At 41.8% G+C, this 15790-nt stretch overlaps 1 protein-coding gene across 1 annotated transcript in view; it reads left to right on the forward strand.

The window, feature by feature from the left end:
• Positions 1-15790, forward strand: part of LOC115207272 (metabotropic glutamate receptor 7-like) — a 361353-nt gene that overhangs the window by 214693 nt on the left and 130870 nt on the right. Inside the window, exon 6 of the mRNA XM_029774252.1 lies at positions 6932-7132. Within this exon, the coding sequence (XP_029630112.1) occupies positions 6932-7132 (201 nt within the window). The remainder of the gene's footprint in view (positions 1-6931; positions 7133-15790) is intronic.

The raw sequence follows: 15790 nt of genomic DNA on the forward strand, positions 1-15790 counted from the left end.
CTAGGCACAGAGAGAAGATAGAGAAAAGAGAGAGATAGAGAGAGAGATAAGAGAGGAACAAAAATTAAAAAGGGAGAGAGAGAGAGAGGGAGAGAGGGGATGGAGAAAGAGAGTAGAGGGAGAGAGAGAGAGAGGGAGAGAGAGGAAGGAGCGAGAGAGGAGGGAGAGAGATGTGAGGGAGAGAGATGTGAGGGAGAGAGAGATGTGAGGGAGAGAGAGATGTGAGGGAGAGAGAGGTGAGGGAGAGAGAGAGGGGAGGAAGAGAGAGAGAGAGAGAGAGAGAGAGGGAGGGAGAAACGAAGACACAGAAAGAGAGAATACAGTCCTGAGAGAGCAGAGGAAGTGTGACAGAGATTTCAATGCCCCTTGTCTAATGTGAAATTAGTTTGTTTGATAGGTTATATATGTGTTTGGTAGGGTACACACCAGAAAAAGGTTCTAAACAGTTATTTGACCGTAGCGGAACCCGTATATAGTGAACAAAAAAATAAATAAAAGATTTTACTGATTTTACTGATTTTACAGTTCATATAAGAAAATCATTCAATTGAATTCATTAGGCCCTAATCTAAGGATTTCATATGACTGGGAATACAGATATGCTTATCTTCTTTATTTTTTTAAGTAGGGATCAGGAAACCAGTCAGTATCTGGTGTGACCACCATTTGCCTCCTGCAGCGCGACACATCTCCTTTGCATAATGTTAATTAGGCTGTTGATTGTGGCCTGTGGAATGTTGTGACGACAACAGTGGCATAACATTCCACAGGCCACTATCAATGTATCTTTGTACATTCCAATTGCCTTTGATACAATGCAATTGTGTTCAGGGTCCGTAGCTTATGCCTGCCCATACCATAACCCCACCACCACTATGGGGCATTTTGTTCACAACATTGATATCAGCAAACCACTCGCCCACACGACGCCATACACATGATATGCGGTTGTGAAGCCGATTGGAGGCGGCTTATGGTAGAAAATTGGATAGCAATATTTTCTGGCAATAGCTCTGGTGGACATTCCTGCAATCAGCATGCCGATTATACATTCCTTCAAAACTTGAGACATCTGTGGCATTGTGTTGTGTGACAAAACTGTACATTTTAGCGTCGCCTTTTGTTGACCCCCAGCACAAGGTGCACCTGTGTAATGATCATGCTGTTTAATCAGCTTCTTGATATGCCACACATGTCAGGTGGATGGATTATCTTGGTAAATGTGAAATGCTCACAAACAGGGATGTAAACAAATGTGCACACAATATTTTAGACAAACAAGATTTTTTTGTACGTATGGAACATTTCTGGGATGTTGTATTTCAGCTCATGAAACATGAGATCAACACTTTACATGTTGTGTTTATAATTTTGTTCAGTGTAGATCTCTTTCTGGAAGGTTCTATACAGAACCATGCTCATACTGTTCTAAATGGAACCTGTATGGTTCTATAAAGAACACTCCTTTAAGGTTCTATAAAGAATCGTTACAAAAAGGTTGTATATGGTTACAACCCTTTACAGAGCTAAACTGAACCCTTTTTATGATTCTTTACAGAACCTTCAGGGCGAATGGTTCTTTTGTCGATCCTTCTGAATAACCATATATATGTTTTCTTCTTCTGGTCAACCATATTATATTGTTAATGGACCTCTGTACGCCTATGTAGATGCTCCATTAAAAATCTGCCGTTTCCAGCTACAATAGTCATTTATTACATTAATAACAATGTCTACACTGTATTTCTGATCAATTTGATGTTATTTTAATGGACCAAAAATGGGCTTTTCTTTTAAAAACAAGGACATTTCTAAGTGACCCCAAACTTTTGAACGATAGTGTATATGTGTTTGATAGGGTATAAAATTATCATGTCTATGTGTTTGATAGGGTATATAATGATAATATATAAGTGTTTGATAGGGTAAATGATGATAATATATAAGTGTTTGATAGGGTAAATGATAATATCTAAGTGTTTGATAGGGTAAATGTGGTCCCGTGTGGCTCAGTTGGTAGAGCATGGTGTTTTTTAACACTAGGGTTTTGGGTTCAATTCCCACGGGGGACAAGTACGTAAAAAAAAAAAATGTATGAAATGTATGCATTCACTACTGTAAATCGCTCTGGATAAGAGCGTCTGCTAAATGATCATGTTTGATGGGGTGTATATAATGATAATTTGTCTATGTACTGTACCAATGGATTTTTTTTTACCAGCGTGAGATTGTGTTTTCTCAGCGTTCATTTTGTTTTATTGTATTGTTATCATCTCGTCTGAGAAACAAGGTGAGTAATTAACGTTGAAAGCCCTGTTGGGTATTTGCAAGAAATCTGGAGTTGTAAGATATTGGCATAGAGACATTTGGGTTGCTGTCTCTCAACACTCCCTCTTACAGTTTTCTTCAGCAGAAATATAATCCTGCAGCAACCGGACATGTGAGTTATTATGTTGCTTATAATTAATGTACATTTTTCATAAGTGAAAATCCAGTCTGAATTTTCAATCAGTGGAGGCTTCTGAGGGGAGGACAGCTTTTAATAACGGCTGGAAAGGATTAAAAGGAATGGCCTCAAACTCATTGAAACCATGTGTTTGAGGTATTTGATACCATTCCACTAATTCAGCTCCAGCCATTACCACGAGCTCGTCCTCTCCAATTAAGTTGCCATCAACCTGGGATTTCAAAGTGGAAATTACAAAACTTTAGAAGCCCTTTTAAACCTCAAATGTAAAAAAACAATTGGGTGCAGGAAAGTTTTCTTGCAACAGGGTGATCAAATGACTATCCTACATCTGTAGCTGTGTGCATGGCCACATAGGTGTGTGTGTGTGTGTGTGTGTGTGTGTGTGTGTGTGTGTGTGTGTGTGTGTGTGTGTGTGTGTGTGTGTGTGTGTGTGTGTGTGTGCGTGCGTGCGTGCGTGCGTGCGCGCGTGCGCATGTGCGTGCGTGTGTGTGTATGCCAAAACAAGCCAATGCTGAATACAGATCCAGCCATTTCAGCTTCTTTCCTGACTCTGTTGTTGGTATTCTACATTTTTCTCTGGAATTGTCAATTTCGGCAATGACAGATTTTGGAGCTCGTGAACTTTCACCCTCTCCAAAAGCTAGGTTTCCATCCAATTGGTGACAGATTTGCATGTGAATATTCTAAAATCTACATTTTCCCACCGGAAATGTGTTTCCATCAAATATACCAGTTGTGGATAAGAGGCAGTGTGTGATGAAGTTCAATTCCCATGTGCCGAAGTAAATGGGTTTCCTTTGCGTATTCAACTCTATTGATGGTTTTCTCAGAACAACAACCAAAACGGCGTTATATAGTGAATGTGTTCACTCTGTTATTGGCAGGTGCACTAGCAGCTAACAGCTTGCAGATACTGTGCGGGTATAGCCTACAGTACATGTTGAAATTATTATGGACAATTATAGACAATTCTTTTTATTTGGTCGATGATCACGTCACCAGAATAAGACCATGGATATTTATTGAAAGGAGTGTCAGGTTCATGACCTTTCACCCTGTGAAGTTCATCATAATTTATTCCACTTGGGCTCCTGAGTGGTGCAGCGGTCTAAAGCAATGCATCTCAGTGCTTTTTGGGGCGTTACTACAGACACCCTGGTTCGATTCCAGGATGCATCACAACCGGCCGTGATTGGGAGTCCCATAGGGCGGCGCACAATTGGCCCAGCGTCGTCCGAGTTTGGCCGGTGTAGGTCGTCATTGTAAATAAGAATTTGTTCTTAAAACTTCTTGAGGCTACCTGGGACGTTAGCGTGCCACCTGTGGCGCACCCTATCAACAGCAGGTGCATTTCAAGAGCGGCAAATTTGAAACCAAATAAATGTACAAATTCAAATTTCTCAAACATACAACTAACTTACAGCCTTTGAAAGATAAACATCTTCTTAATCTAACCACGTTTACCGATTTCAAAAAGGTTTTACGGGGAAAGCATAAAGTTAGGTTATGTTAGGAGAGTACATTGACAATAGCTGTGTGCAATGCATTGTCGATTCAAAGACAGGCTTTACCAAAACCATACAATCAGCTAAAATTATGCACTAACCTTTTACAATCTCCATCAGATGACACTCCTAGGACATTTTGTTAGACAATGCATGCATTTTTAGTTCTATCAAGTTCATATTTATATCTAAAAACAGTGTTTTACTATGGCGTTGATGTTCAGGAAATCGTTTCCCTCCAATACCGGCAGTCAAGTCATGACGACAAAATAATTAATTAATATTAGAAAACATTGCTAAAATATTATATTGTCATTCAAAGAATTATAGATTTACATCTCTTGAACGCAATGGACTTGTCAGATTTTAAATTAACCTTACTGGGAAATCACACTTTGCAATAATCTGAGCACTGCTCCAGAAAAATACGCATCGCGATACAGACTAACCGCCATGTTGGAGGAATCTAAAATCGAAAATACTATATAAATAATCCATTACCTTTGATTCTCTTCATCAGATGTCACTTCCAAAGAGTCCCAGGTCCATAACGAATGTAGTTTTGTTCAAAAAAGCTCATCATTTATGTCGAAAAACCTCCGTGTTGTAGCGCATGATCTAAGCCAGCCGGACTTCACTTCACTTCAAGAACGGAAAAAATATATTTCCGTTCGTTCAAACATGTCAAACGTTGTATCGCATAAATCATTAGGGCCTTTTTTAACCAGAACATGAATAAAATTCAAGGCGGACCATTGGGTTTTCTTTTAAAACGTTTCGGAATGAGAGTACCCACCATCAAATCGCGCGCCAGGGTGAATGATGGACCATCACGTTCCATGGCTCTTATTCGGTCAGATCTCACTGTAGAACACTCAAAACACTTTGTAAAGGCTGGGGACATCTTGTGGAAGCAATAGGAAGTGCCAGAATATACCTCACCCCCTTTGTTTTTCAATGGCATAGGCTCAAAGTCAATTCAACACATCAGGTATCCACTTCCTGTCAGAATCTGTCTCAGGGTTTTGCCTGCCAAATGAGTTCTGTTATACTCACAGACACCATTCAAACAGTTTTTGAAACTTTAGGGTGTTTTCTATCCATATATAATAAGTATATGCATATTGTAGTTACTGGGTAGGTGTAGGAGGCATTTAAAAATGGGCACATCTTTTTTCAAAAAAGTCTCAATACTGCCCCCTATACCCTAGCAGGTTTTAACTGACTTGCCTAGTTAAATAAACGGTAAAAAAATCGTGTAGCCTAATAAACTGGTTTCCTAATGAGTCGTAGTGGGAGGACCACACAACATCTGTCTCTGTCTGTCTGTCTGTCTGTCTGTCTGTCTGTCTGTCTGTCTGTCTGTCTGTCTGTCTGTCTGTCTGTCTGTCTGTCTGTCTGTCTGTCTGTCTGTGACCCAAAAAGATCCCACCTCGTCTGGTGTGTTCTGCTTTCTCAACATTTTGTAAAGTTTACCTATAAATGTTCGGTTTTCCATCTGAACCACCATGAAATGTTTAATCCGCCATGTACTTTACTCGCGTTAAAAGGTTGGATGGAAAAACCTGGTTACAGTGGCTTCCTCGTTTTCATTTTCTAAGTGATTACTTAATTAAAGTTCAAGTGATAATTTTGGATTATGCAGATGAACGTGTAAAAGTAAAAATGTATCATAATAAACCAGAGAATAAATTAGAAAAGTTGTATAAATTAAAACTGACAATGAAATGATACTTTGCTTCAGTCAAAATGTGAGATATCTATATAATGTTCATCATAAATGGAATGACCCTTTTGCTCTTCGTGGTCTTGTAAGATGATGATGTAACACCACAGGTTGTCTGGTTATTAGTTAGTTAACATTGTTGACAGGATTTCCTGTCGGAAATCCTGTCAACAATGTGACGTGATCAACGTGACGCAGCGTAAACAGAATGTCAGTCAGTCATTTGAAAGAAGGACAAGAACACTCGTAATGATAATAAAATACTCTTCCAATTGTTGTTTTGATTATTATTATCATTATTATTATCATCAGATTATCATAGTCACGGTAAAAATAAAAAGTCTGCTTGTGACATATTCAATGTAAATGCGTTTTTGTAATGTACTATTTCTCAAAATTATGTCCATGGAAAAACCAGCAAAAAATTCTTATTGGTTAATTGGTGGTCCCATGTGGCTCAGTTGGTAGAGCATGGTGTTTGTAACGCTAGGGTTGTGTGTTTGATTCCTGTGGGGGACCAGTACGAATAAAAAAATTTATGAAGTGTATGCATTCACTACCGTAAATTGCTCTGGATAAGAGCTTCTGCTATGTGTCTAAAATGTAATTGTACAAGTCACTGACAGACAATGCAATACGAGATGTTGATTTCAGTATAACGTGTCTACCGTTGAACGGGAAAAACACAATGGCTTGGCTTTCATATAGTTCTCCCACATTAACCAAGGTGATTGAAAAGTAACTGTGGGAAATAAAGTGGCTATTAAACTGTGTCTAATTCAATGGGTCCACTCTATCAGCTTGATGAAAACAGCATGAATATAACGTGAAGCCTGTCCATATAGACAGCAGATTAAAGATGAGGTGTAATCCATGAAAGCATTATAATACACTGTAAGAATGTATCAGTACCTTTCTCTTGTTTAGCCATATTTAACAGGGCTCCCCTTGACTCTCTTTTGAAGTTAATAAAAACCAACACATTGTGAATACAGTGAATACAGGATTCCTTTCATTTAAATAAGGTTTGCATCGTTGCAAGGCAACCCATGTCTGTGGAATGTAATGTTAGTGTGTTATTTTCCTAAATATAAAAAGATGAGTTTTTTTTTTAGTTCACCTCATTAATGTGTGCAAAATAATGTCTTGTATTTACCCAGGTGATTACCATTAAGAGCCATATCTCTTTCCCAAAACATGTCCTGAATATTCTCCTCTTTTCATCCGCAGGCCAGGAGCGGATTGGGACGGACTCTAAGTATGAGCAAGAGGGGAAGGTTCAGTTTGTGATCGATGCAGTGTACGCCATGGCCCACGCCCTTCACAACATGCAGAGAGACCTGTGTCCCGACGTCTCTGGGATCTGTCCCGATATGGACTTGGCCGGGGGCAAGAAACTGCTCAAGTACATCCGCAGTGTCACATTCAATGGTAAGTTTAGTAACAATGTGATGAACACCTATTTTCCACAGCATGATGAGGTCTCTTTTACAAAAATGTTGGTGAAATATTTAGGTGAAATGTTGGTAAACGTTTTAGCCAAACAGTTTGTCCAATATTTAGGAGAACTGTTGGTCAGATATTTAGCATCGATATTGGTTAAATAAATCCACTGCTACCATTGATAGGGCTGCAACATTGTCTTTCATTTGTGAAGTATACAAACACCAATACCAGACAATGTTCACACTGTAGGAAGTGATGTCATTTGACAATGTTCCTAATTGACAGGCAACACAGTTCTGGTTTGTTTGTGGAGTTATTCAGGCAGCAGCTAAGGTGATAGCGTAAGACATGATAATGTTGTTTGCTGCTCCCCCCTCGTCCTGGAGAATGCAACATCCAAAGCAAGTTTACACAGGATATCTTATTGACTGTGTGGAAGAGACAAGACCACAGAGGGAAGCTGTGTTCTAAATGGCTGTTCCCTATAGGGCTCCGATCAAAAGTCGAGCACTATTTAGGGAATAGTATGCCATTTCAGACACAGACAAAGACTCTGAGGCACAATATGAGGAGAAAAACGTTTTAGGAATTGATTGGATTTAGTGGAGGTAGAGAAAATACCATGTTTATAATTTGAGAAAAACAATGTCCTCTATTACACAGACTTCAACACACAGGTCTGCTGGTACCAACATACCCCCTGGCACTGCCTGAAATAGTATGAATATCACTATTGAAAAAACCCTTTAAAACACCTCGAATGAGGGTGTAGCACGAGGACTAAAATACTGACACCTTGTATGAGGGTGCAGCACGAGGAATAAAATACTGACACCTTGTATGAGGGTGCAGCACAAGGAATAAAACACTTTCTAGACCTTGTATGATCGGTGCAGCACAAGGAATAAAAGAGAAGGACACAGAGACCTCAAAACATATTGTAGCTCAATATCTCTTCTAATGATCCTATTTTCAGAACCTGCTCATTTAGAACTCAAGGCACACTAAACCAGCATGGCTTCCACAACATTCTGCATTGAGATGCCTTCCCATCTGGTTTGCGCTTAGTTGGACTATCATTTGTTTTTCAACATGAAAATGACCCAAAACACACCTCCAGGCTGTGTAAGGGCTATTTGACCAATGAGAGTGATGGAATGGTGAATCAGATGTCCTGGCCTCCACAAATCACCCAACCTCAACCCAATTGAGATGGTTTGAGATGAGTTGGACTGCAGAGGGAAGGAAAAGCAGCCACAACCTCTCAGCTTATGTGAAAACTCCTTCAAGACTGTTGGAAAATCATTCCAGGTGAAGCTGGTTGAGAGAATGCCAAGAGTGTGCAAAGCTGTCATCAAGGCAAAGGGTGGCTGCTTTGAAGAATCTCAAATTTAAAATAAATGTTAATTTGTTAAACACTTTTTTGGTGTTTAACAAATTATGACAAACTATGATTCCATATGTGTTATTTCATAGTTTTGATGTCTTCACTATAATTCTACAATGTAGAAAATAGTACAAAATAAAGAAAAACCCTTGAATGAGGAGGTGTTCTAAAACCTTTGACTGCTACTATATATATATTATTTTTACTTCAATAATATCAATGAGCTGTGGTGGTTTTAGCATGCAAATCTAGGTGAGACAATCTCAACAATTTGTTTTAGATTAATGCCAGCAAAACCAGTAAGCAATACATGAATTGAACTATAGCGGTGACAACCGTTGCCCACAAACTATTAGGGCCTACATAAAGCTGTCCCAACAGCACCATGGAGGGAATCCTTACCACTTCTACACCTGGCTGTCAGCGGAGCCTTGGCTGTCAGCGGAGCCTTGTCTGGCAGCGAAACAAGAAGATATGACGACTGACATGTTTGTCAAGGCAGACACAGCACCACTGGACAACATTTTGATAGGTACAGTGCCTTGCAAAAGTATGCATCCCCCTTGAGGTTTTTCCTAATTTGTTGCATTGCAACCTGTAATTTAAATAAATGTTTATTTGGATTTCGTGTAGACAAAGTAGTCCAAATTGGTGAAATGAAGACATTTTTATATATTTTTTATTTTATTTTTTAATCGGAAAAGTGGTGTGTGCATACGTATTCACCCCTTTGCTATGACGCCCCTAAATAAGATCTGGTGCAACCAATTACCTTCAGAAGTCACATAATTAGTTAAATAAAGTCCACCTGTGCGCAATCTTAGTGTCACATGATCTATATATATATATATATATATATATATATATATATATATATACACACATATATACATACACCTGTTCTGAATGGCCCCATGGAGCACCATTAAATCCATTATAAATAAATGGGAAGAATATGGCACCACAACAGACCTGCTAAGAGAGGGCCACACACCAAAACGAACAGACCAGGCAAGGAGGGCATTAATCAGAGAGGCAACAAAAATAGACCAAAGATAACCCTGAAGGAGCTGCTAAGCTCCACAGTGGAGATTGGAGTATCTGTCCATAGGACCAGTTTAAACCATACACTCCACAGAGCTGGGCTTTACAGAAGAGTGTCCAGAAAAAAGCCCTTGCTTAAAGAGAAAAATAAGCAAACACGTTTGGTGTTCGCCAAAAGGCATGTGGGAGACTCCCCAAACATAAGGAAGAAGATACTCTGGTCAGATGAGACAAAAATTGAGCTTTTTGGCTATCAAGGAAAACGCTATGTCTGGCACAAACCCAACACCTCTCATCACTCCGAGAACACCATCCCCACAGTGAAGCATGGTGGTGGCAGCATCATGTTGTGGGAATGTTTTTCCTCGGCAGGGACTGGGAAACTGGTCAGAATTGAAGTATGGCGCTAAACACAGGGAAATTCTTTAGGGAAACCTGTTTCAGTCTTCCAGAAATTTGAGACTGGGATGTAGGTTCACCTTCCAGCAGGACAATGACCCTAAGCATACTACTAAAGCAACACTTGAGTGTTTTAAGGGGAAACATTTAAATGTCTTGGAATGGCCTAGTCAAAGCCCAGACCTCAATCCAATTGAGAATCTGTGGTATGACTTAAAGATTGCTGTACACCAGCGGAACCCATCCAACTTGAAGGAGCTGGAGCAGTTTTGTCTTGAAGAATGGGCAAAAATCCCAGTGGCTAGATGTGCCAAGCTTATAGAGACATACCAAGTATCAGGTATGAAGGGAAGACGCAGATGCAGACCACGTCGAATAAACAATGGTTTAATGTTCCAACAAAGGCAGTAGACATGTCACGGCAGGCAGAGGTCAATAATCCAGAGGCAGTGGTACAGGTCGGCAGGCGGGCTCAGAGTCAGGACAGGCAAGGGTCACCGAGAGGGCAAAAAAAAGAGAGACTAGAAAAAAAGCAGGCGCTTAGACACAAAAAGCTGGTTGACTCAAACAAACAAGACGAACTGGCAACAGACTGACAGAGAACACAGGTATAAATACACAGGAGATAATGGGGAAGATGGGCGACACCAGGTGGGGAGTGAAGACAATCACATGGACAGGTGAAACAGATCAGGGTGTGACACCAAGAGACTTGCAGCTGTATTTGCTGCAAAAGGTGGCTCTACAAAGTAATGACTTGGGGGGGGGTGATAACTTGAGCGTGCATAACTTTTCAGGGTTTTTTTGTCTTATTTCTTGTTTGTTTCACAATAAAAATTATTTTGAATCTTCAAAGTGGTAGGCATGTTGTGTAAATCAAATTATACAAAATCCCCAAAAATCTATTTTAATTCCAGGTTGTAAGGCAACAAAATAGGAAAAAATCCAAGCGGGGTGAACACTTTCGCAAGCCACTGTACAGAATTTGTATCGGCTGTGAATAACAATAAAATATTAAAAACAGGTGTGATATTTGCACATTGTTACATTAGCAGAACACTGCTTATACAGTATGATGGTTTATTCCACATGGAACTCTTACAGTTGGAAGATATAAAAACGCTGTTTACAATATCAACATGAATTCAGCAAATACATTCTTCTCATATTACTCTGTAGGCTACTCAGAGTGTCATCCACTCTGTCATATCCAGGATGGAGTGTCATCCACTCTGTCATATCCAGGATGGAGTGTCATCCACTCTGTCATATCCAGGATGGAGTGTCATCCACTCTGTCATATCCAGGATGGAGTGTCATCCACTCTGTCATATCCAGGATGGAGTGTCATCCACTCTGTCATATCCAGGATGGAGTGTCATCCACTCTGTCATATCCAGGATGGAGTGTCAAGCACTCCACCCCTCCTGCCACATGACTGCACATGTCCATAACCTGTTATACATTACATAGATGGACAGGACTTCATCACCCACTGGAGATATAAAGACAGACCCTCACCCAGAGAGCTGTACAGGTCAGTGTGGTTAGACAGACAGAGAGCTGTACAGGTCAGTGTGTTAGACAGACAGAGAGCTGTACAGGTCAGTGTGGTTTAGACAGACAGAGAGCTGTACAGGTCAGTGTGGTTAGACAGACAGAGAGCTGTACAGGTCAGTGTGGTTTAGACAGACAGAGAGCTGTACAGGTCAGTGTGGTTAGACAGACAGAGAGCTGTACAGGTCAGTGTGTTAGACAGACAGAGAGCTGTACAGGTCAGTGTGGTTAGACAGACAGAGAGCTGTACAGGTCAGTGTGGTTAGACAGACAGAGAGATGTACAGGTCAGTGTGGTTTAGACAGACAGAGAGCTGTACAGGTCAGTGTGGTTAGACAGACAGAGAGCTGTACAGGTCAGTGTGGTTAGACAGACAGAGAGCTGTACAGGTCAGTGTGGTTTAGACAGACAGAGAGCTGTACAGGTCAGTGTGGTTAGACAGAGAGCTGTACAGGTCAGTGTGGTTAGACAGACAGAGAGCTGTACAGGTCAGTGTGGTTAGACAGACAGAGAGCTGTACAGGTCAGTGTGGTTTAGACAGACAGAGAGCTGTACAGGTCAGTGTGGTTAGACAGACAGAGAGCTGTACAGGTCAGTGTGGTTAGACAGACAGAGAGCTGTACAGGTCAGTGTGGTTAGACAGACAGATTGCTGTACAGGTCAGTGTGGTATAGACAGACAGAGAGCTGTACAGGTCAGTGTGGTTAGACAGACAGAGAGCTGTACAGGTCAGTGTGGTTTAGACAGACAGAGAGCTGTACAGGTCAGTGTGGTTAGACAGACAGAGAGCTGTACAGGTCAGTGTGTTAGACAGACAGAGAGCTGTACAGGTCAGTGTGGTTAGACAGACAGAGAGCTGTACAGGTCAGTGTGGTTAGACAGACAGAGAGCTGTACAGGTCAGTGTGGTTAGACAGACAGAGAGCTGTACAGGTCAGTGTGGTTTAGACAGACAGAGAGCTGTACAGGTCAGTGTGGTTAGACAGACAGAGAGCTGTACAGGTCAGTGTGGTTAGACAGACAGAGAGCTGTACAGGTCAGTGTGGTTAGACAGACAGAGAGCTGTACAGGTCAGTGTGGTTTAGACAGACAGAGAGCTGTACAGGTCAGTGTGGTTAGACAGACAGAGAGCTGTACAGGTCAGTGTGGTTAGACAGACAGAGAGCTGTACAGGTCAGTGTGGTGTCGTGACGTTGTATTAGTTAATGTGACGACTGTTGCTCATCGAATGATTAACGGTTTATAATTACGTGATTAAATGAATTAAGCAATGAATCAAGCAATTATTAACTCATTAACCTGGGGCACCATGGGAACATTGTTTTGATTGAGTTTCTATTTCCCAAATTAACTCAAAGGATATCAGAATATCGATTACAACAGTCGCTAAATTAATCAATTTCCTCTACAGTCTCATAATCTGAAAGTCGTATAATCCGGGAATCTGCACGGACCCGGGCTTTACCACTGAATTTACCACACCAATCTTAGTTGATTATTTATTTACTAGCAAGCTAAAATGATGATAAAAATGCACATACACAAAACACAGTCTAGCTATTGATTAGGACTTAGTATAACGGGCCAACACACTATGGCGCTTGTTACCCAAAATGGGGATTTTAAAGAGAGAGAAAGAAAGGAAGTACACGAGAGAAATATACATTTGGGTTCATTTGTCAGCCATGCTTATTTAAAATTAGCCTTGCCCCGAACTGCCGCTCTTATGGGTCAGAATACAATGATGTAATTACGTGTTGTAGTTCTCAGGTGGGAAGCTCCGCGTGGGTCGTTTAGGCTTCTAAATGACGCACTTCTTCTCCGGCGCAACTCTCTGGTTGTCCTCACGATGTCAGTGTCCTTCTTGGCTAAGTGGTCTGATCCCTCACCCTTGATCGGAAAGGGGTCTTCTGAGGACAGACAGCTCTGTAGCTCAGAGCTCACAGCTTCGGCTCGAATGGTGTCGATACCACGATTCAATGGAGAGTGGAGGCTGGGTGGTTCGGCTTGAATTCACCCGCTTAGACACAGCTACTCGTCCGTAGCTCGTGTAGAAAAATATTTCTTTGTCTTCAACCTTGTGTTTCGTTTTGGGGTTCATCGACTTTGTTAGACCTTGGCTGCAGCTTGGGGTCAATAGTCTTCTATGTTAATTCTTCACTCTCCTGTCTTATACCCTCGGGTCAGAAGTGGGTGTAACAGCCTTTAGGGCGATTCTCTGGGCGGACCAAGTAAAGGGGGCAAGGCTAATTTGGCTAAAAATCCGATTTTAGACACTAACTTCACATTTCATCTTTATCAAAACATTCTGTTTGATTTGGATATTTTCCAAACAGCGTACAATGTATAAACATCAGGCATATACTGGGAAAACTCTTAAAGGTACAATGTTTTCATAATAACGTCATCTCTTAACCTTTAAAAACAAATACAAAAGTTACATACATTTTAATATTCCACTTTTCGTCATAACCACCATTGTGGCTGACGGAAACCATTGTTCCAAAGTCCCTTTATTGCATGTTTAAGGTTCTGAGGCCAGTTCTCCATTGTTAGGACAAAGGAATTTCTCTGTATTATGGGCATGAGGTGTCATAAAACCCCCACATCTTCAGACCCCTAGATCTCTCCTCCTCTGTTGGGGGTTTGGGAGATAATCTGTAGGGTGGTGGTCTCCTGTACCCTGACCTGATCAGGACAGTCATGACAGTGGTTAGACAGACAGAGAGCTGTACAGGTCAGTGTGGTTAGACAGACAGAGAGCTGTACAGGTCAGTGTGGTTAGACAGACAGAGAGCTGTACAGGTCAGTGTGGTTAGACAGACAGATTGCTGTACAGGTCAGTGTGGTTTAGACAGACAGAGAGCTGTACAGGTCAGTGTGGTTAGACAGACAGAGAGCTGTACAGGTCAGTGTGGTTTAGACAGACAGAGAGCTGTACAGGTCAGTGTGGTTAGACAGACAGAGAGCTGTACAGGTCAGTGTGGTAGACAGACAGAGAGCTGTACAGGTCAGTGTGGTTAGACAGACAGAGAGCTGTACAGGTCAGTGTGGTTAGACAGACAGAGAGCTGTACAGGTCAGTGTGGTTAGACAGACAGAGAGCTGTACAGGTCAGTGTGGTTAGACAGACAGAGAGCTGTACAGGTCAGTGTGGTTAGACAGACAGAGAGCTGTACAGGTCAGTGTGGTTAGACAGACAGAGAGCTGTACAGGTCAGTGTGGTTAGACAGACAGAGAGCTGTACAGGTCAGTGTGGTTAGACAGACAGAGAGCTGTACAGGTCAGTGTGGTTAGACAGACAGAGAGCTGTACAGGTCAGTGTGGTTTAGACAGACAGAGAGCTGTACAGGTCAGTGTGGTTAGACAGACAGAGAGCTGTACAGGTCAGTGTGGTTAGACAGACAGAGAGCTGTACAGGTCAGTGTGGTTTAGACAGACAGAGAGCTGTACAGGTCAGTGTGGTTAGACAGACAGATAGCTGTACAGGTCAGTGTGGTTTAGACAGACAGAGAGCTGTACAGGTCAGTGTGTTAGACAGACAGAGAGCTGTACAGGTCAGTGTGTTTAGACAGACAGAGAGCTGTACAGGTCAGTGTGGTTTAGACAGACAGAGAGCTGTACAGGTCAGTGTGGTTAGACAGACAGAGAGCTGTACAGGTCAGTGTGGTTAGAGAGCTGTACAGGTCAGTGTGGTTAGACAGACAGAGAGCTGTACAGGCCAGTGTGGTTTAGACAGACAGAGAGCTGTACAGGTCAGTGTGGTTAGACAGACAGAGAGCTGTACAGGTCAGTGTGGTTAGACAGACAGAGAGCTGTACAGGTCAGTGTGGTTTAGACAGACAGAGAGCTGTACAGGTCAGTGTGGTTAGACAGACAGAGAGCTGTACAGGTCAGTGTGGTTAGACAGACAGAGAGCTGTACAGGTCAGTGTGGTTAGACAGACAGAGAGCTGTACAGGTCAGTGTGGTTAGAGAGCTGTACAGGTCAGTGTGGTTAGACAGACAGAGAGCTGTACAGGTCAGTGTGGTTTAGACAGACAGAGAGCTGTACAGGTCAGTGTGGTTAGACAGACAGAGAGCTGTACAGGTCAGTGTGGTTAGACAGACAGAGAGCTGTACAGGTCAGTGTGGTTTAGACAGACAGAGAGCTGTACAGGTCAGTGTGGTTAGACAGACAGAGAGCTGTACAGGTCAGTGTGGTTAGACAGACAGAGAGCTGTACAGGTCAGTGTGGTTAGACAGACAGAGAGCTGTAC

This window comes from Salmo trutta, chromosome 14 (assembly GCF_901001165.1).
Source record: "Salmo trutta chromosome 14, fSalTru1.1, whole genome shotgun sequence".
Lineage (NCBI taxonomy): Eukaryota > Metazoa > Chordata > Actinopteri > Salmoniformes > Salmonidae > Salmo > Salmo trutta.